Genomic DNA, 20,828 nt, shown 5'->3' with positions numbered 1-20,828 from the left:
CACAAATCAAAAGGAAAGAGACAAACACAAGACAGAGACGTATACGGTTAGTGGTTTTCTTAGGAAACACATCAATGTCTGCTTCATATTAAATACAAACTACATAATAAGACTCATTGAGATTATAACATAAATTGTCTCCAAAATTTATTTGTATTAACTTTTTGGTTATGAAACGGCGAGTTATGGTGGATGGAGATTATGTAAACATACTTCATTTTTGTTTGATACAATGGTAATGTATTATTCGAAATATTAAGGATTTTCTTATCCCAGGCATAGGTTACCTAAGTCGTATTGGGCACAACTGGAATTTTTGGTTCTCAATGCTCTTCAACTTTATACTTGTTTGACTTTCAAACTATTTTGATTTGAGCGTCACTGGTGATTCTTCTGTAGACGATATGCGCGTCTGACGTATTAATTTATAAGTCTGGTACCTTTGATAAATATTGAACTGCCCAAACTATTTATAACGATTAAATACTGGAATTTTTTTTGTAGAGGGACATTACAGAGTCATGTGGTATAGCAACACTTCTCCATTGGTCACAATAAGCTGGAATTTCTGAAGAAGACCCTGGCAGACTATGTCCTTTATATATACCAGACAGAACTGAATAGACATTATGATTAACTAAGCATTTAACTTCATGAAACGTGTCTCTCTTTCATACCAGTGATATATATTGCTGTTTGAAACAATGATGAAGCTTCTTTTTTGTTTCAAATATAAAAAAAATTACATTATATATGGCATTTGTATGACTCTTTGTTTTAGATTATTGTAACAATATCAAAATATCAAATTTATAATCTTACTGAAGAACATCTGTGTAGGTTAAATTGAGATGATGGTCTATCATTAACAATAGTTGAAAACGGAATAAACGGTACAGAATATTTGTTTCAAACATATATACAAACGATTAAATGCATGTAACTAAATAAACAACAAAATGAAACTAACACAATTATATAAAGCAACATAACAAATTTAAAAGTCCAAGTAACGGTCAATAATAACTTCACAGTTTGGTAACATGCTCTATACGGTAATATCCAGAATTGTCTGACTCCATAGAACATAACTGTAAACAGGTTACCTGCTGTCTCCCAAACAGCTGGTTCCTGTAATTGCTGTATGTACTGGGGTCTAATTCTCTGATATCAATTTCATCTACAAAGACAAAACATGTATACACTTGTCGAGAGCAACAAAATTATAATGTTTGTAAAGCCACGTTTTATAACTTAGTTATCCAATACACCTTATCGCTTTTTGTCCGCCATTACTGGATATCACACAGGTTCCCGTAAAAGTTTTACGCCATAAAACAAAACATCTGACGCCACAATGGAAATGTGATTGTTGTGTGCGTCAAAAGGTCAAGCGGCCGGGTCGGCCGGCCGAGTAGGTTAATAGCGATAAGGTGTATAAAGGGAAGGAATATCTTGTTCTTCATCTAAGGTTACCTTTTTAACTGGACGTATACCAGACCTATCATTTTCACGATTATGTCAAGTTTCCAAGTGAACTGTCAGTACCTATTTCCGTTATCAAGCAGTTTATGTAACAGAGACGATATGTTGTTCAAGGCTTTATCTGCGGACCCATATTTATAAGTAAGGTATGACGAGTTATTGGTAACATTTGGTTCCTTACGTTTATCTAGTAAGTTTAGTATCTCGCGGATGTGATGCATACCCAAACGGCTTCCGTATATCTGATGAAACCTAATGTGGCTTTAACCACATCATTCTGAAAGTAACTATTTTTTCCCGAATGTCTAATCCAATCGTCTTCTTTTTCTAAACAGAGAAGTGATGAAGGATAAGAAATATTAGTTCTGTGTTTTTTTTGTTACCACAGTTCGATTCGATGACCAATTCGATAAAATGTGTCGATAAGACATGTCATTTGCATTGTTGTTTATGTCTGATCTGTCTGTATATATCAAAAAAAGAAGATATGGTACGATTGGCAATGAGAAAACTCTCAACAAGTGACCAAAATGAAATAGTGTCTGTATTTGCTTTTATTTCATTGACATATACCAATAGGCTAAACTTATATAGTAATCCGTAAACAAAATATGTTTCGTAGCGCTTCCATACCAGATAGTTGCATAGTAAATATGAAGTTCGATTTTGATTGCTGATGAAATTAATTGAAATGTGTTTTTTTGAAAAGAGATTTTATAAAGCAATAAATTTTAAAAGAACATACCACATAGTTATGATTGTTCAGAGTTTCTTTGTTAAGTAAATGTAGATAAAAAATATAGTAGAACATTTATTTTTTTGCTTCTTAGATAATGACACCTGGTTTGGTGTATCCAAACTATCGGTAACCAATACGATATGGTGTATAAAAAACTCTTATATGCTATTAACCTTGCTGATATTGTTGTTTATATCTCCAAACAACCCATATGTAGTGCAATAAATATGCTGCTGATCCCAAACAGAGCTCATTCACAGATGATGGTTCTAAAAACGTCTACAATTATCAAACAACAAAAAATTCAAACAAAAAACATTTCAATAATTGGTTAATGTTTTCATAATTTTCAGGTTTAAGTGTTCTTCAATTTTTATATGGTCTTTTTTTATAAATTTTCTGTTTACAAAACTTTGAATTTTTCGAAAAACTAAGGATTTTCTTACCCCAAGAGTAGATTACCTTAGCCGTATTTGGCACAACTTTTTGGAATTTTGGGTCCTCAAAACTCTTCAACTTTGTATTTATTTGATTTTTTCAACTATTTTGATCTGAGCGTCACTGATGAGTCTTATGTAGACGAAACGTGCGTCTGGCGTATAAAATTATAATCCTGGTACTTTTGATAACTTTTTACATTTGATTTAGCCATCTTACAGCTTTGGTTTAACCCCCACTAAAAAGTCTTATGTAAACGAAATACGCGGCTGGCGAACCACATAATAAGTTTGATTCCTGTGATTAGTTTTAGCCACAAAACAGTTAATGATATATACTAGGATTTAAGGGAATGAAAAAGTAAAACTTTTCTGTATCTTTGGTTGTGTCATACCTCTTCTTTAAATTTAGAACTCCTCAACCAATGGTTCCGGTAGTAAAAGAAAATTAGTCCAATTACATGTCTTACTTATATCATAACACATTGATTGATTGTAATATAATATTCGTTTTACAGATAACCTCTTGTACATTAAAACAGTCGGAACTATAACCTTACCATTTTTCCTTCTTTGTATCATCAACGCAATTTACTAAGTATCACCGATTTTCACATCTTAAGTAGTATTAACAAGATGGGTTCCAATAGTGATGATTCGAGGGATTTTGCATTGCTAAATTTTTAAGTTTTCCATGCATTTTTTTATAGCTATTTTGTTTTCCCGTCGTCTTTATAATTTTTCATAACGTTGTCAGTTTTTCCTCGTCTTTAAAAAGGATTTTTAATGTCCCACATTTTAATAAAGATATTATCTCAATTATTCTTCCTTATGATACCCATGTACAGCAAAAAGTGGTTATTGAATATGAAAATAACCATTTTATCAAGGAGAAGGTAGATTAAGGCAGTATTTGTTTTCCTCTCTAATCGAAAATACAAATATCTTAAATTTACAAACCCATGCTTAAGGCTTTCAAATGTTCACAAGACATCTTTTTGTTATAAACCAATATCAATATTTTTCAATTTAGTTTGCATATATTTCCCTTGTAGCTTTTTTAATGCGTTTTCTTGTATTTACAGCTTAAGACCCAAACATCTGAAGTCAAAGACGTATACACACTTCAATACGTTAGGGACTGTATGACCATACGAATATATGAATTATACTATATTTTGCTACAAAATTGGTACATTTAAAGATTACCGAATTGCGAGCCGTATAACTTTTATTACATGTGGTTATAAATGAAATGGCTGATGCTGTGACAAAAGATACCAGAGGGACAGTCAGACTCATAAATCGAAAATAAACTGACAACGCCATTGCTAAAAAGGAAAAAGACATACAGACTAACAATAGTAAACATGACACAACATAGAAAACTAAAGAATAAGCAACACGAACCCCACCAAAAACTAGGGGTGATCTCAGGTGCTCCGGTAGTTGTCGTTACAAGAATTGATTTTAATAAAAATTAGGTGACAACTGTAGATAAAATGAAAATAGAATAAACAGATGAAAATCTATCAACATAATAACAATAAATTAAGATTATTATATATATTACATTTATCTTTGGCCACCATTCATTTTGTTTTGCTTTTTTTGGTTGCTGACAATTTGCAAAATGAGCCTTTAATTTGTCACTGGTCGCAAATCTCCGACCACAGGATAAACACTGTAGTCCAGTGACAAGCCTCTGTATATTAAGATCATTACGTCTGTAACATAAAAAAGATGAATACAAAATAGACCAATATAAGTGCTATTATATAGTTCATAACACAAGGATAACCTACAACTGTAATTATGTAGCTTAAATAGCAAATTGAGCTTTTTACATACTATAATTACAGTAAATGAGTTGGAATATCTCTGTGAATAGGTTGAAAACCCAAATTTATGACAAACGCGATGATTTTAATTTTCATATAGTCAACTTTCAATTTCTGTGTAGCAATATCCAAGTGGCACCAGCATGGAGTATATGTGTCTTAATTGATACGTTACTCTAGAGCTAACTCAAAGTACGTTGATTTTGTTGAAAGAGGAATACTTCTTTCTCAAAAGTCGCCAAGACAGGACTAAGAATCAATCCAATTAAGGTCATCACTCAAGATATTTAACGATCGCCATCATGAGCTGATTGGCCATTATGACACAAGTGTGTCAAAAATCATATCTGATATTCTTCCTCAGTCATAATAACCTCCCATCTTACCTAACTGAACAAAGAAATAACACGACGGGTGCCGTATACAGTGCAGGAAATGCTTTCCCTCCGGGAGCACCTGATTTCACTCCCGGTTTTTAGTGGAGTTCGTGTTGTTTCATCATCATTATTTATAACTGTTGATGTAACTGTCCTTTAGTTTTGTGAGTCTTTGTTTACTCCTTGGTTTTGATTGTTATTGCTTTCCGTCTGATTTTACTACTCATGATATCTAATGACATTGACAAAAAAACTGATTGACAACGAAAAGTGTTTTATAAATTTAAACACACAAACAAAAACACTCACATTGACATTGTCAGTTCATTTTCGATGTATGAGTTTGACTATCCCTCTCGTATCATCCACCACTCCCTTTCCACACATACAGACAATTAAAATATTACAAACAAACATACAAATGTAATAATGTCTACTTATAAAAGTGTTTTCAGTCGCAATTTTGTCTGTTTTAAGACTTACGATAAATGATACTAAATTTTTTTTTCAATATTCCTTAAAATACTTACCGATTCAAATTTCCGGGGCTAAAATCTGGAACCATTTCATAAATGAAACACGAGGAAGTACCCTAAGGCAAACAATAAAAAGGTTTAAATATCATCTCATATACATCTTGTCATCTGTCTTAGACTTTTGAGTTTTGTTTTTTCTTTTGATAACTTCCGAATATTTTTGATACGTTTTATTTTCGATTTATACAACTTGCATCGTTTGTTTACCACAAAAATATAAAACACAAGTTGAACTGCGGTATACTACTGTTGCCTTTATATATCTTTTACCCCAACATCTATCATATGTTATTATCCCTTACGTATATACAAAATTCAGTCCTGGTATCTATGATGAGTTTATTTACAACCACTGGGTCGATGCCACTGCTGGCGGAGATTTATTTCCCCGAGGGTATCACCAGCCCAGTAATCAGTTCTTTTGTGCTGACATGAATTATCATTGATATGGTTATAATTATAAATTAACTGTTTACAAAATTTTACATTTTTGAAATACTAAGGCTTTTTTACCTCAGGAATATATTACCTTAGCTGGATTTGGCAAAAATTTTAGGAATTTTGGTCTTCAAAGCTCTTCAACTTCGTACTTTATTTGGCCTTTTTAACTTTTTTGGATTCGAGCGTCACTGATGAGTCTTTTGTCGACGAAACGCGCGTCTGGCGTATGTAAAAAATTTAGTCCTGGTATCTATGATGAGTTTATTTACTAGCACCCATATCGCCCCTTAAATCTAGATCATATTCTCAATTTACGATGATATCCTATCGAGTAAAGCATCCCTGCTTATGCTCCCACAGTGCTGATTCCGCGAGTCTGGTATGTAATATTTCAGTTCCTCGGACGTCTGCGTTGCCATTTAGAGTGGAATATAAAGTCTTCAATTTAAACAATTCAATTGAGTGGTAATGAACGTAAAAACTTTACCAGCCAAAAAGTACTAAATGACCTTAACTATTTAATTAAAATGGATGAATGTAAAACGTGTCCACCCCAACCGTCACTGGGGTAAAGCTGATGACCGTAACTGCATTCACGGTCATCCCAAGATGTCAGCTGAAAAATTAGGTCAGTATTTTTGTCGTCTGTTAAGGTGTTTCTACATCATTTTCTTTACAAAGCATACATTGGTACGATGTACATTTATAAAAGATTCACACGGAAGTCACAAATCTCTACCGAGGAACGTGTATAGAACGGGAAATTGGATTTGAAAAATTCGCTAAGATGACCGTAAATCATCTTTAAAATATTTTCAAGATGACCGTAACATATAATAAGGATGACCGTGATTGGTAAAATGATGACCGTAATTTCGAAAGGATGACCGTAATTTATAAAGGATGACCGTAACTTTCAAAGTATAACCGTCATTTCTAAGAAATATCCGTATTAATTGTATTACCTTTTTTTGTATCAAATAATTAATCGTGTTGGTGTAAGACTTATTTATCAGATAAAATTATCATAAAGGTAGACAAAGATTTGATGACCGATAGATATAGGATTATTGCATGCAGTGCTAGCATTGATTTCCTTAAAACAAGTTTATTAATGTATTTATTGGTTAGAACAAATAAAAACATGGACCAAATCAAGTACACCTTTTAGGGTGCGGTCGACTTTAGTTACTCTACACGAGGTATTTTGAAATTCATGCCAAGAAATTTGCCTCTTTTGAAATTCTGCAAACACCCCATAGTGCAAATTACATGGATGATTAATATTGACCATTTGGTATATGGCTGTGTTCTAAGCGACACGTACATGAAGGTCATAATTTAATTTGTTGAATGAAATCAAATCTTTTTAAAATACTAATGGGTGCCGTAGGAGGTCGACCGGAATTTTTAGCGAGGATTTCTTTGCATGGAGTAAAAGATAGAAAACTCAGGGTTAAAATTTATTGAACAAAAAAGGGGCAGTGGCAAATATTTCATGGGTGGAGCGGAGATGTGTTCCACAGGGAATATGTTTATCTTATGAACTCTACATTTGTCCAAAAGGTTTATTATTATTTTTATTTAATTAAAAGAGAAAAAAAGAATGTAAAACCAATTGTGAATGGTCTTTCTACCTTTCTCCGGAGTAACAGATAGAAAACTCAGGGTTAGAATTTATTGAACAAAAAAAAAGGGGCAGTGGCAAATATTTCATGTATATTTTGAACACAGAGAGAATTATCCCGGCACCCTTTGCCAAAAAAAACTTTCTTTTTTCTCTTTTGTGCCTTCGGACTTTATGTTTTGAATTGTAGTTTCACTTTCCATATTCGGTATTTATTCTAATGTAAGCTCCACGTGGTAAAAATCACGTGATGCAGGAATATAGTATCTTGGAGTTGTGCTATTCCTTTCTTTTCGGGGCGTATACTCCAGGCAAACAACTTTCATGTGTATAACGGCACTGTAGATTTTCGTATTGAATAAAGAAAGTTTCCGGTCCGGTACATGAACAGATTGGTTAGAAAGCAAGGTTTTAATTTTAATTAAATTGGAAAGCTCAATTCGAGGGTTGAAAATACAGAGTACAAAAAGGGGGGGGGGGCGGAGAGGTGTTCCACAGGGAATATTTTTATCTTATGAACTCTGCATTTGTCCAAAAGGTTTATTATTATTTTTATTTAATTAAAAGAGAAAAGACGAATGTAAAACCAATTGTGAATGGTCTTTCTACCTTTCTCCCGTACAGGTTGGTTAGAACTTTTTGTAAAAAATAAACACTAGCACATCATAGGAAAGCAAGTGAGTAATGTATGTTTCAAATTTTATAACAAAAATCTCTTTATTAAAGGCTGTGGATTTTCTATAAAAATCTTGGTTTATTTGCCACAAAGTACTCTTTTTCTATTAAATGCAATGCAACAGTAAATAATAATGTTTTGCATCAAGTTTCCCCCTAGTATATGTTTAAAATGGACTCCATCTATTATTCATTATATCTGTAGTTATGATACAATTGATGTTTTAAAAAAAAATCGTACAAAAACTGCTACAGAAGGGAACATAAACCTTAAAGCATGGCAAGACCTTTAGATATATATGTAAAAGTTATATAAAGTCTATGTTTGAGAGAAAAAAAACTAACTTGCCTGGTTTTTGAGTTGCATTTTTTTTAAATATGCAGAAGATAGCAAAATAAACAGACATACGAGTTTCATTTAATACGGTCCACTCAGTTACACAGTTAAAATCACCTATTGTTTGCAGGTGTCTATTGTCTCTAGTGTCCATTTAAATCAAAACTACTCACAACATCGATTATACTATTTACTTTCATTTTCATATAAACTCAAAATACGCCAAATAGTTAAAAAGAACTAACCGATCCCCTATTGCGACAAACTCAACAAAAAAAAAACAATGCATACAAATATGGATATTTCTTTCAATAGACCACTTTCGAGTTCATCCGTCACCGACAAAAACTCGTCAATTATGCACGCCTTTATGACGTCATTTACCAGAAAGAGGGGGTCGCCTGTATCCCTGCACTATTTACGTACATCAAGCGTCTTAGTGATCGTCTTTGAAAAGGATAAACTAGAAACTAGAAATAATGGTTGCTCTGTAGGTACTTACTGACAATTCCCTAATGACAGCAGTGTTGATTGTCAATTTTGAGAATTCAATTTGCCGAATAATTCGTACAATATAGAATTATAGTTTTCCAACCACTCGCTCAACATTGGAAGGGAAGTGACGACGCCCCTAAACGCACAAATGACGGTGATAAAGACGCGTATAATTGACGAGTTTTTTCCGGTGACGGATGAACTCGAAAGTGGTCATTGATGGTCATCCTTTTAAATTTAGTCATTCTTTATAAATTACGGTCATCCTTAACAATTTACGGTCATCTTTTAACCAATTACGGTCAGCCTTGTTATGAATTGCGAATCCTGTTACGGTCATCTCGATTACGATTTACGGTCATCCTAGCGAATTTTTCAAATCCAAATTCGCGTTTTATACACGTTCCTCGGTAGAGATTTGTGACTTCCGTGTGAATCTTTTATAAATTTACAACGTATCAAAGTATGCTTTGTAAAGAAAATGATGTAGAAACACCTTAACAGACAATAAAAATACTGACCTAATTTTTCAGCTGACATCTTGGGATGACCGGGAATGCAGTTACGGTCATCAGCTTTACCCCAGTGAACCGTAATAATGAACTTTAACTATTTAACTAATTTAACATATTGAGTGTAGTGTTACAAAGTATTGAACGGAACGGATATGTGATCTCTGCGCCGGAGATTGGTATCTTTAATGACCTCTATATTAAGGTGAAAATAAACAAAAATGACAATAAAATACTACAGTTGGGAAAAAATTACCTCTTTAGAATCATCATTGTTATGATGTATGTCTGGAGACTGTGCATGTGAATTGGATTCTCGACTCATTCCGGATTCACTTTCTCCTCGACGCATGTCCTGTTTAACAGCATTAATCAACATTTGACTTTCCGATTTTCTAGACTCGCTGTACATATCAGATGAATTTGGAACTGGATGTTGACCATACGAACAGGATGCTTGTAATGATGCATCAAATCCTTGAACACTGTTAGATTTACTCTGCTCACGGAATGTTTCAGATGTAATTGATACTTGTTGTATATCAGCTGTATTTGATTTTGGGGATATTTCCAATGTACTTGAGCCTCGACACAATTCAGAGCTAATAGATTCTTCCTCGTCCTCGTCCTCGTCCTCGTCTTCGTCTTGAAAAAAACAACAAATATATGGTCAGCTATCTCACTAAATAAAGATATCATGTAATACACACAACTTATATGTTTCATGTAAAAATAAATGTTATTGTATTACCTACATGATTTCGATTATGCGTGAATAGTAAGGGGTTGCAGGGCCGTAACTAGGGTTCGAATTCAGGGGAGGCAGGGGTTTGGGGGCCGCCGATTGTGGTCACATCAAAACGATCGGAATTCATGTGAAAGACTACATATGAAACCAAGTCCCACAAGGTTTCGTACATCAAGTATAGGCGATACAGTTTATGCATGAAGTGCCGTGTTTTGTGTTGTTTTATCGGGTAGATTAAGGTTTTGTAATGATAGTGTGTGTTTAAGGGTTAAACACATAATAAAATATTAAAATAACAAAAGTTTGTACATAAAGTACCTTCAATAAGTTCAAGCCAGTCTTCCAGTTGAGTTATCTTGGCAATGGTTAGATGGGGATTAAACCGTCCTTCCTTTTTAAATGAAGCGCCATTAGCTTTACAGCAATCTTCAAACATCTCTAAAATATAAATTTGATAAAGTGTAAAAATAACAAAGACTGACAAGTTAAAGCAAATGTCAAAGACATGAAATTGCATACAACATTTTGATCGAATAACTTAGTGTGCAGGTTCGGAATATTCCGAGATTTATACAATCATATGATGAATTGCTATAATATATAGACTAGCAATTATTTCTGCCATTGGCATTGTGTACATGCAAACACATTTTTTCTATAAAAAGACCATTTTTAGTTACTTAATACAGTATTATCTTAGAATGTCTGCAGTTCTGACAAGAAAGCATGCTTAAAAATAGAAGATTTGGATATGAAATACTTACCACCTAATCTTTGTAAACGAAAATAATTTTTATCCCGTTGAAGTTTTGCAAATACTACTCTGTTATTGAAGTTACCAATGCCTCTAAAAGTTAAATTGAAAATATCCATGTTTTCTTTCTTAAACTGTTCAACACAGTCATCCAAGGTTTTCTTCATTCTACAATTAATTACATAAATACAAATGAAAAAGCCGTTCAGATTTTAAGTCAAAATAAAACTGATACCGGTATAGGGCAAAACCCGAAAAAAAGACAGAAATATAATTAATCTACAGAACATTACATAGAAGACTAAAGACCGGGCATCATGCACGCCACCAAAGTCGGAGGTGATCTCTTGGGCACCAAAATTTAAACAGACACATGTTTTGTCCGTCTTGGTGTTTGCGTAAGGACACATTCTCCTATAATGTCACTTTTGAGGCGGATGGGATAGTGGGTACGACAAATTGAACAGCAGTAATCAAATGATCAAAACATATGCGCGCTTAGTCGTTTGCCTTGTTTGTGTAAGAAAAAAATGCACTCCTAATCTGGAACGCTCCAACCCAAACATTTAAAGCCAGAGTCATTTTCAATTCGTTAGGAGCTAAGTAACAGAAACTAAACTTCAAAGAAAACTCAAATTCAGCTGAGGTCAGTTTTGCCCGAGGGAGTTGTCACGGGAGTTATTAGTAATATCAGTTTATCCGTACCGAAGCGCTGAGCTCATGACCCCGTCCGGGATTATTAGTCTACTATAAATAGTATCAAACCAGCGCTAGTAAATACAATTAATACTCTTTAAATAAAGTGCGTTTCTGGATTTACTTGTATTAGAAACGATCAAATCAAAATAAAAGGATTGTACTTCATATAAACAAGTAAATACATCACGAGAAATGACTCGTATTCACTAAAATTAGAATATCATTTTTACAATTAAACTCATTCCTGTGTTTTGCCTTCAAAGAGTTGATGTTTTTCATATCCTTGAAATCATTTCACAAAAAAAAATGTTTTTTAAGTTCGAAATATGTTTAGGCATACAATACCTTTCACAAGCTATTCATATAAGCCCATATATATTAATAAACAATCACCTGGTTAAATCGTCTTCTGTTTCCAAACATGCAACTCTTAGTGTTATGTGAGCACAGGAAAGTCGGACATGAGCCAGTTCCAAAATTTCATGTCTCTTTTTCATTTCTCTTTGAACTTCAGCAATCTTTGTTATAATCTAATAATGTTTAATATTTAAATTTTATTAAATCAAAAATTTCGAAACTGCATTTTAATAAAGAACATAGCATAATCAAAGAGAATCATTGTGCGTGATTAGATTTGTATTGGGAGAGATCCGTTTGCGCCAAAAATGCGTCCTTTTGCACCTCAACATTTTTTCTCTAATGCTACGTTTGCGCCACCTCTTTTTAAATTACATGGTATCATTTGCGGTCCTGCTAAAAAGCGCCCGGGAGCGCCCGAGACCGCCCGGGGAAAGAAACAACACCCGGAGAAAAGAAAAAGCGCCCGGGGAAGGAAAATTAGCGCCCGGGAGAATAAAATAATAATTTTGTATAACAATATTTTTTTTCCATAAAAAAAAATCATTGCTTGTTTTCTCCTTAATATAAATTGGGATATGTACAATGATACATCTCAACGGTGCCGGTTGTTGCACTTTTAGATTAGTATTTTAGATCTATTATTATCTGTCTATCGAAATAGTATTCATATATTGTTGTTTAAATTGAAAGGTTTATACTTGTTTTTGCGCCACACATAAAACATACGATTGCGCCATTAAGATAAAAAAAGGAATTCGCTCCTCCTTTTTTCGGACTTAGAACCAGCAGTTACTGCTGCTGCATGGATACTTTCCAATTTAATGTATGTAGTAGCTAGTGATTTCACTTTATTGTCCAAAAAGACAAACATTGAAGGATAAAAAAAATAAAACAGTTCGTAGTAATTCCTGTGGAATGCTTCTGCTCCATTACTAAAACCTCTTGCGGTAGTCGTTAGGAGTTTCAGTCCATTCGGATGGTTGGAACAGAGCACTGTGTCAGCAACATATGTGGTTATAACATAATCAGAATAAGCTTCTATTTTCATCTCTTTTGGCATATCTTGTATAAAATATTCAGCAAAGCAATAAGTTTTCTTCTCTCTCTGTACATTGACTGTCTAATGCATTTGACGTTATTCTCTGCAGATGCTGAACATATGATACGTTTTAAGCCAAAATAAGAATAAATATTAATCATTAATATTTATGATAGATATGAGTACATGTATGTAAATTGGCGCAAATGAGTTCCGAATATTGGCGCAATTGATACATTTTGAAAACAAAATTTGGCGCAAATGATACCACTGAAAAACAGTAATTAGCGCAAAAGGACTGTTGCCATTTTATTAATTGGGTCATTTTATTCACTTCCGGATTAAAAAATAAAATGTCTACCATTAACTCGAATACATATGTATACATTTCAGAATCACCTTCCAATATGCATCTTTGTCATTTTGTCAATGTAAAAAAAAAGATGTGGTATGATTGCCAATGAGACAGCTATCCACATAAGACCAAAATGACACAAACATTTACAACTATAGGTCACCGTACGGCCTTCAACAATGAGCAAAGCCCATACCGCATAGTCAGCTATAAAAGGCCAGTTTCTTCTGATACTTTATCTTTCATCGGACTCGAACTTCTTTTAAACTGAGTTTTGCTATGCTTATTGGTGTGCGAGGTTTTTTTTATTCCGCATTGCCTAGAAGATAAGGGCGGGGGGGGGGGGGGGGGGGTGAGATCCCAAAAAACATAATATTCCCGATGCATTTTTACGTCTGTCCAAAGTAAAGAATCTCAAGTCTGTGCTATTCGTGTTTGCTTTTTTAAATTTAGGTTTATCTATCTATATATGCTTTGGAGTTAAAGTGTGACCTCCTTTCTCGATAAACTAGTTTACATTTATTTAAGGAGCCAGCTGAAATCCGAATTTTTCTCGCCTCGCTGTGTTGAAGACCCATTCGTGGCATTTTGCTGCTTTCTGCTCTTTGGCATATTGCCCGTTTCCATTCCGAATTGTATCTTTACATTATTTTATCTGGATACAATATCCCTTTTAAAACAAGGTATATTTATTAAGGGACTTCATTCGTGTGTACTGTAAGCGATTCAGAGGGAAAATTGTGTTTTTATTAAAAACTTTTTCTATGTCAAGTGGGGTAGTCTGAACTTAAAATCAAATATTAAATAAGCTATAAATATTTACATGCACAGTGGCAAAATACAAATATCAACTAATAAATGAGAAAATAAAGTATTAACAGTTATATCAACACTAAAAAGAATATAAACTAATAACTACAAAAAAAAAACATATTTTATCATCAAATTGATCAAAAGCCTGGAATTACTGAGTAAACTGTAACTACAATAACCCGACATTATAACCGACTACATTTAACAAGTCTAAACAGCCTACCTCTGGATTAGTTATTTGTAGTGAAATAAAATGGGTAGGCTTTTTCCTTCTGCTCCTGTCAACTTGTCTTGTATCTTTCTGTTCTAAATTCTCATTAACTGAAGGCATAACAGAAAATAGCATTAGACACTCAACATTATTAAGCATCATTGCTGTCATGAAACATTTACACATTGACGTACTATCGATACCACAATTTCGACACTTTACGTTATTCTGTTTTTCTTTAAATCTTTATATATCTTCATCCTTAACCTATTAAGTCCTAAATACATGAATATTAATTAGTTGATATTTATAGGCTCTGAAATAGCTTTCAGTAACAAAAAGAACTGTCATATATGTCAATATTTTAATTAGATTGATATGTGCCTTGTCCTTTTATTATTTGTGTTTAAGTGGTTTGTGTTGATATTATGAATCAAGCCTTTTATAACTGATATATGTAGTGTGTTCTAATGATGTGCTCAGATTACACCACTGTGTTAGTACGGCGCCCGCCAACATGTGAAATCCCGCAAAATTCTGTACATTTCTATACCATGGCAGGAGCCTGTAATTCAGTGGTTAATTGTCGTTTGTTATTGTCTATCATTGTTTGTTTTGATATTTGCTTATAAATTAACAATTATTTGGATAATTGATGTTTATATAAAGAATTAACTTAGTTTTAGTCATAGATAGGATTTCCCCATTTGTACCTCTTTATCATGTTAGCCTCATTTTCAAATTATTTTGGGATATACGTCATCTATATTGCTGCTCTTGGAGTAATATCAGTGCCCCTTTTGTCATCAGATACTTTCATTACGTTTTGATTGGATTTTCATATTTTAAATTTCCGCCACCATCCCCACCTCTCTCCTTTTGTTGCCAGTGCCTCTGGGGACTATTTAGTAGTCATTACTAGTGTTGTATATACATGAACTTATACCTGTAATTTTATGACCTTAATTTTTGTATTATTTTTTCTATACTGATGTATGATTTTCTTTTATTCTCTACTCATGCTGACGTATGAGTTTCTTTTATACGACTCAAGCTGACGTTTGGGTTTCTTATATATTTTCTCATGCTTACGTATGAGCTCTTATTTACTTTTCATGCTGACGTATGATTTTCTTTTTACTTTCTCATGCTGACGTATGAGGTCTTAATTTGTACCCATGCTGTCGTATGAGTTGCGTTTATACTACTCATGCTGACGTATGAGTTTTTTTTATACTACTCAAGCTGACGTTTGGGTTTCTTTTATATTTTCTCATGCTTACGTATGAGCTCTTATTTACTTTTCATGCTGACGTATGATTTCTTTTTACTTTCTCATGCTGACGTATGAGGTCTTAATTTGTACCCATGCTGACGTATGAGTTGCATTTATACTACTCATGCTGACGAATGAGTTTCTTTTACATCTTCTCATACTTACGTATGAGTTTTTAAATCTCTCTACTCATGCTGACGTATGAGTTTCTTTAATTCTCATCATGCTGACGTATGTCAGGTCTTTTCTATACTCATGCTGACGTATGAGCTTTTACTCTCTACTCATGCTGACGTATGGGTTGTTATTTTATTTTTCATTTTTCATGTACTTATGAGCTCAAGTTTGTATTGTTAATGATGAGCTCTTTATATTTGATACTCATACTGTTTTTTGAGTTTGTTTATTTTATTTACCTACTGAGGTATGAAGGCGTTAAAATTTTAATCATGCTGGACTTTTCGATAAAATTGTATACTTTTATCATCAAATTTTATCTTATCCCCCAAGTTTTCTGTATATATTAATTTTCATTTATATGTTAAAAGGGGGATAACTCTTAATGTTTATTATGTGTATGCAGCTGTTAGTCCCCAGTTTTTCCAATGTAATTTCTATTTTCATATTATATATTAGTTTTAATAAATAGTTTTATTAGCACTGGATCTTTATTTAGTCTGAGAATAATTAAATTCGACATTAAAACAACACATAGAGTTACTTATCACAATATTGGATATCAAAAGAGATGCAAGGTATACATCAGTGAGATAGTTTTGTCTTGGAAACTTAGGACTTTTAAGGTCAAATACAGTCTTCAACAATAATGTTATTTCCATCTCTGTCTACTTAAGGATGAATATAAATGGCCGTTAATCGAATTTTTCGAACCGCTTTTCTTTTGAAATATCGGAGCCTTTTTTCAAAAAGTTTATGTGGATTGTGTTTAGGTTCTTGTTGAAGGTCAAACGGCGTATACAGTTGTTAACTTTTATTTTATTTGATGTCCGGGGGGGGGGGGGTGGTCTTATAAATGCTATTCACACACTATCTACTTATTTAAACATTCTTACTTCAACAAGCCTACCTCCTGAATACAAATAAAATAGTAAAGTGATATTTAATGTAATTTTGCGGCTCGTTAAGGGAAGTCAGACAGATATAAGTGTATTTCTTACATTTCAATAACAACAATTGTAACCATTTTAGCTTTGGTTTGGAAAAAGTTAAGACAAACGTCTGAAAAAATATCAATTTTGTTAAAGTGGTGGGTAAACTCGCCATTCGCAAGTATTAAAGAGCTGCGAAAGATACCAGAGGGAGAATCAAACTCATAGATAAACAAAAACTTACAACGCCAAGGCTAACAACTAAAAAGACAAACACAAATAATATTACACAAGCCACAACATAGAAAACTAAAGAATAAGCAACACGAACCCCACCAAAAACTGGGGATGATCTCAGGTGTTCCGGGAGAATAAACAGATCCAGCTCCGCCTGCTCCCGTCGTGTCGAACATTTGTTAAAGCCTTCCATACAAAAGTTAATATATTTCTGACATAGAATTAATATTTGAACATATCTGCACCTGTACTAAAATTACTTGTACGCTTCTTTAGAATCCGTACCTATACCGTTGAATATCTAAAAACATGAAATATATTAGGTTGTAAAACCGTTGATTGTCCGCACACATTACGTATGACGCGCTTTCAAGCATTGGATATATTTGAGGGCTTGTATTTCCTATTATGATTTCTGCTTCTCACAAGGAAGCTATCAATAAGGGCATACGATACAGTTACAGGGAAGGTTATGACGTTGCTAACGTAATTTGTTATTTTCGCGACGTCAAACTGTGACATATCGGGAAAAGATGCATTTTTCGACTGATTTTTATCATTCAAACTGATTTAATTTGAAAACGAGTTCATGGACCCCTATTTTTCAAAACGGCATTTGGTTTCATTTTGCAGGGAGATTATGTGACCCAAATTTTATAAAACTGTAAATAGAGGATTTTTTTTAATTGTGATAAACATGCAGTAAAAAATTACGTTTTTCCTCAATTCATGAACATTTGATAAAAATGAGTTATTTCTGAATAAAAAATTGCATATTTTTTAAAGATATTTATAATATACAAAACTTTCCGATTTTTTAACAAAAAACAATTTGTTTTTATCTTTTATAACAAAAAAAATATGTCTTTCTTTCGAAAAAGAAATTACGGCCACAAATCTGAATTTCGAGCAAATATACAAAATTTCGACCTCATTTTATTCAAAAAGTAGTACATGAAGGTATATTTTTTATTACATATTTGATTTAATCAGGTAAAAAATAACCTATATGCAAATTTTCATGAACTTGTGATTACATGATCAAAACTGTATCGTATGCCCCAAATGGTGACCTTGACATCATCCCTTCGTAAATTTTACGCGGACGCCATCACGAGTTGGTTGACCGTTATGGAATAGTACCAGGATTATAATTTAGTACGCCAAAATAACCGTTTCACATATGATATCGGATATGTTCCTTATGCATGTTATGTCGTAACTACAATACCCTTACCCTTTTCACGAATGTAACCTTCTGAATTAAACTATATATTTACCAGGTTTGTAATAACATAAGCAACACCACGGGTGCCACATGTGGAGCAAGATCTGCCTATACCCTTCCGGAGCACCTGATATCACCCCAAGTTATTCGTGGGGTTCGAGTTGCTTAGTCTTTATTTATTTATGTTGTGTCTTCTGTACTATTATTTGTCTGTTTGTATTTTTTTTTTAGCCATGGCGTAGTCAGTTTATTTTCTATCTATGAGTTTGACTCTCCCTCTGGTATCTTTCCCTCTTTTAAACATAATTAATGTGCTTCCGGTCAACGCTATACATCCCCAATAAATACAAAAAGATGCATAACAATGACCATTACAGAATATTGACTTTTTCATCAGTCAATTCAAATTGAAATATATGCCACACAGTATTCAAGTTTTAAAAGCATAGTTGTGTCACTCTAAACATGCATGACTTATTTTGCCACTGAACGTTTAACAACTTATAATCACCCAAATTTGATATTTGTGCCGATGCGTAATATACAACCTTCCAAAAAAAATGTTATAACACATACAATTACATAATAAGGGTGTAAATTATAAACACAGAGACATGTTTATTTTTATACATGTAACGTTAGGGTACCCAAATTGCACCGAGTACCCAAATTGCACCTATTTAGAAAAAAAAAGCAATAAAAATCTTGCAAGATATCCTAGAGACTAAACAAGTTGTATTTTTATGATTTGATACTATGCCCGTCTTTCAACATAGGTAAACATATTTAGTTATACACAAAACGTTCACAGTATTTATCAACAGATGGACTGTTTACTGAAGAAAAAAAAATGTACGAAAACGTCACCATGCGACGTCATCAAAACGTCATCTTTTTAAAATAGGCAAATACAATATATTATAAGTATCCATTTCGTAAAATATGAATAGTAAGCATGGACAAATATCCAATTGTTTAAAATATTTGAAGAAATTAAACAAAAGCTCGGTTATTAGACTTTTGATGATGTAAATTTAAGCATGGATGCAATTTGGGTACTCCTCATTACAGAATCATGGATAGTTTGGAGGTTGATCATTTTTTAATGACGCAATATGGACTAAAAATTAAATTGGTGTACCCATATGACAAAGAAGGATAGGGCTACAAAATAAACACAGTATGGACATTTTTTTCCTGATCATAAAAAAACGTAGGTGAAAAAAATGTCAAAATAGGTGCAATTTGGGTACCGTCACGTTATATGAATTTGTTATGTTGTTTGTTTAGATCAGTGCAAGAAGGAAACTTATATCAATTATCTAGTTCAAATAATTATGACTTCTAGAAAGGCTATTTCAATTTTCTTCGTCTTGTTGATGTAACAGTTAAGCGACAAAGAAAAAAAAATATAATAGCCCTTGAAGACGTCATAATTATTTGAAATGATTTGAATAAATAGCTGAATGTGTACTGTGTGCTTATTTAGTTATTATTTATATATATATGATTTTAAAAGTTCTTTGGAATAACTTTTGGAGGTTTAGTTCTTACCTTCTTTTGGTTGGTTTTGTTTCTGACGAAATCTCTCTTTTTGCTGTAATTCTCGCTTTCTAATTAGGTCTTCTACAGCGGATACAGTTTTCTGGAAGTTTGACATTTTATGTTACCTCTCAGGCTCTGTGTATTAAATGCAAATCACATTTATTATATGTAACATAAGTTAACGAAATCAACGATTGTGTAGTTATCATTTAGGGTCAAAATTTGGCACACACACTATTTTGACGTCACTTTCTTGTCTCTTTAGAGTTCAAATGAATAAAGTACATACGCACTAGCTGTGTTATCAACTTGAAAACTTGAAAAGTTTCAAACATAAAGTTTGTGTGTCTGTTTCTCAGTTACCATCACAGGGTAGGTTAACTTTATTGTTTTAGGAATACTTGTAAATAATTTTTAATATTATACTTCACGTAAAAATGCTAGATTTCGATTGATAAATAGGAGGGTCATCATTTTCTCCATCAGATTTCAAATTTATACTCGAATTCCCTTCACACCACTAGATGTTATTCAAACAACCACCAATTAATACCCTCCACTGAATTGTTTGATCAATTATGTGTTTTATTTAATGATCTTGAATATGGATGGTTGACATGGTTGTCACGAACAAGACGTCATGGTTTATACAATACAATACAATATTTTTATTTTCCAAATTAAAGGGCCCATTAAGAGCATACCATTTATTACAACATGCCATAAACATTACGTTTACCCAATAGGCAGCAACCATTTGATTTTCTGGGGTGGGGAGGGGGCTATGGATTTTTTTCTGTACAAACTTTTGTTTTTGCCTGTCGTAACAAACTTTTTTTTTCCAAAACAAATCCCCCACCCCCAGAAAATCAAATGGTTGTTGCCTTATTACCTTCAAGTTGAATTCAAATTTAAAAGCAGACAGAATAATAATTAATTAATGATTTTCTAC

General features: G+C 33.1%; 2 protein-coding genes across 10 annotated transcripts in view; one reads left to right on the top strand and one right to left on the bottom strand.

Annotated features, from left to right (window-relative positions):
* Positions 1–756, top strand: part of LOC134697297 (syntaxin-7-like) — a 57,662-nt gene extending 56,906 nt beyond the window's left edge. For 4 of the 9 annotated variants that reach the window (XM_063559497.1, XM_063559512.1, XM_063559531.1 and 1 more), the window contains exon 12: positions 505–638. Coding sequence is in view for 2 of the 9 variants with exons in the window: in XM_063559479.1 (XP_063415549.1) it covers positions 505–558 (54 nt within the window). In the remaining 7 variants the exon portion in view is untranslated. Of the gene's footprint in view, positions 1–504 lie in introns of all 9 variants that reach the window. The other 5 variants (XM_063559546.1, XM_063559479.1, XM_063559538.1 and 2 more) reach the window with 5 other exon arrangements.
* LOC134697288 (uncharacterized) lies at positions 748–20,142 on the bottom strand. The gene is made up of 10 exons (XM_063559467.1): positions 19,886–20,142; positions 14,494–14,591; positions 12,097–12,233; positions 11,015–11,172; positions 10,569–10,688; positions 9,759–10,147; positions 5,410–5,471; positions 4,235–4,388; positions 2,398–2,503; positions 748–1,180 (listed from the first exon to the last, which is right to left on the bottom strand). Exons 1-10 carry the CDS (start codon positions 19,989–19,991, stop codon positions 1,029–1,031), a joined length of 1,482 nt encoding a protein of 493 aa, XP_063415537.1. The 5' UTR covers positions 19,992–20,142; the 3' UTR covers positions 748–1,028.
* Between the last annotated feature and the right edge of the window lie 686 nt (positions 20,143–20,828).

This window comes from Mytilus trossulus, chromosome 1 (assembly GCF_036588685.1).
Source record: "Mytilus trossulus isolate FHL-02 chromosome 1, PNRI_Mtr1.1.1.hap1, whole genome shotgun sequence".
In the NCBI taxonomy this organism is placed as follows: domain Eukaryota; kingdom Metazoa; phylum Mollusca; class Bivalvia; order Mytilida; family Mytilidae; genus Mytilus; species Mytilus trossulus.
The sequence above is the reverse complement of the archived record's forward strand: the minus strand, read 5'-3'. Positions and strand labels throughout refer to the sequence as shown.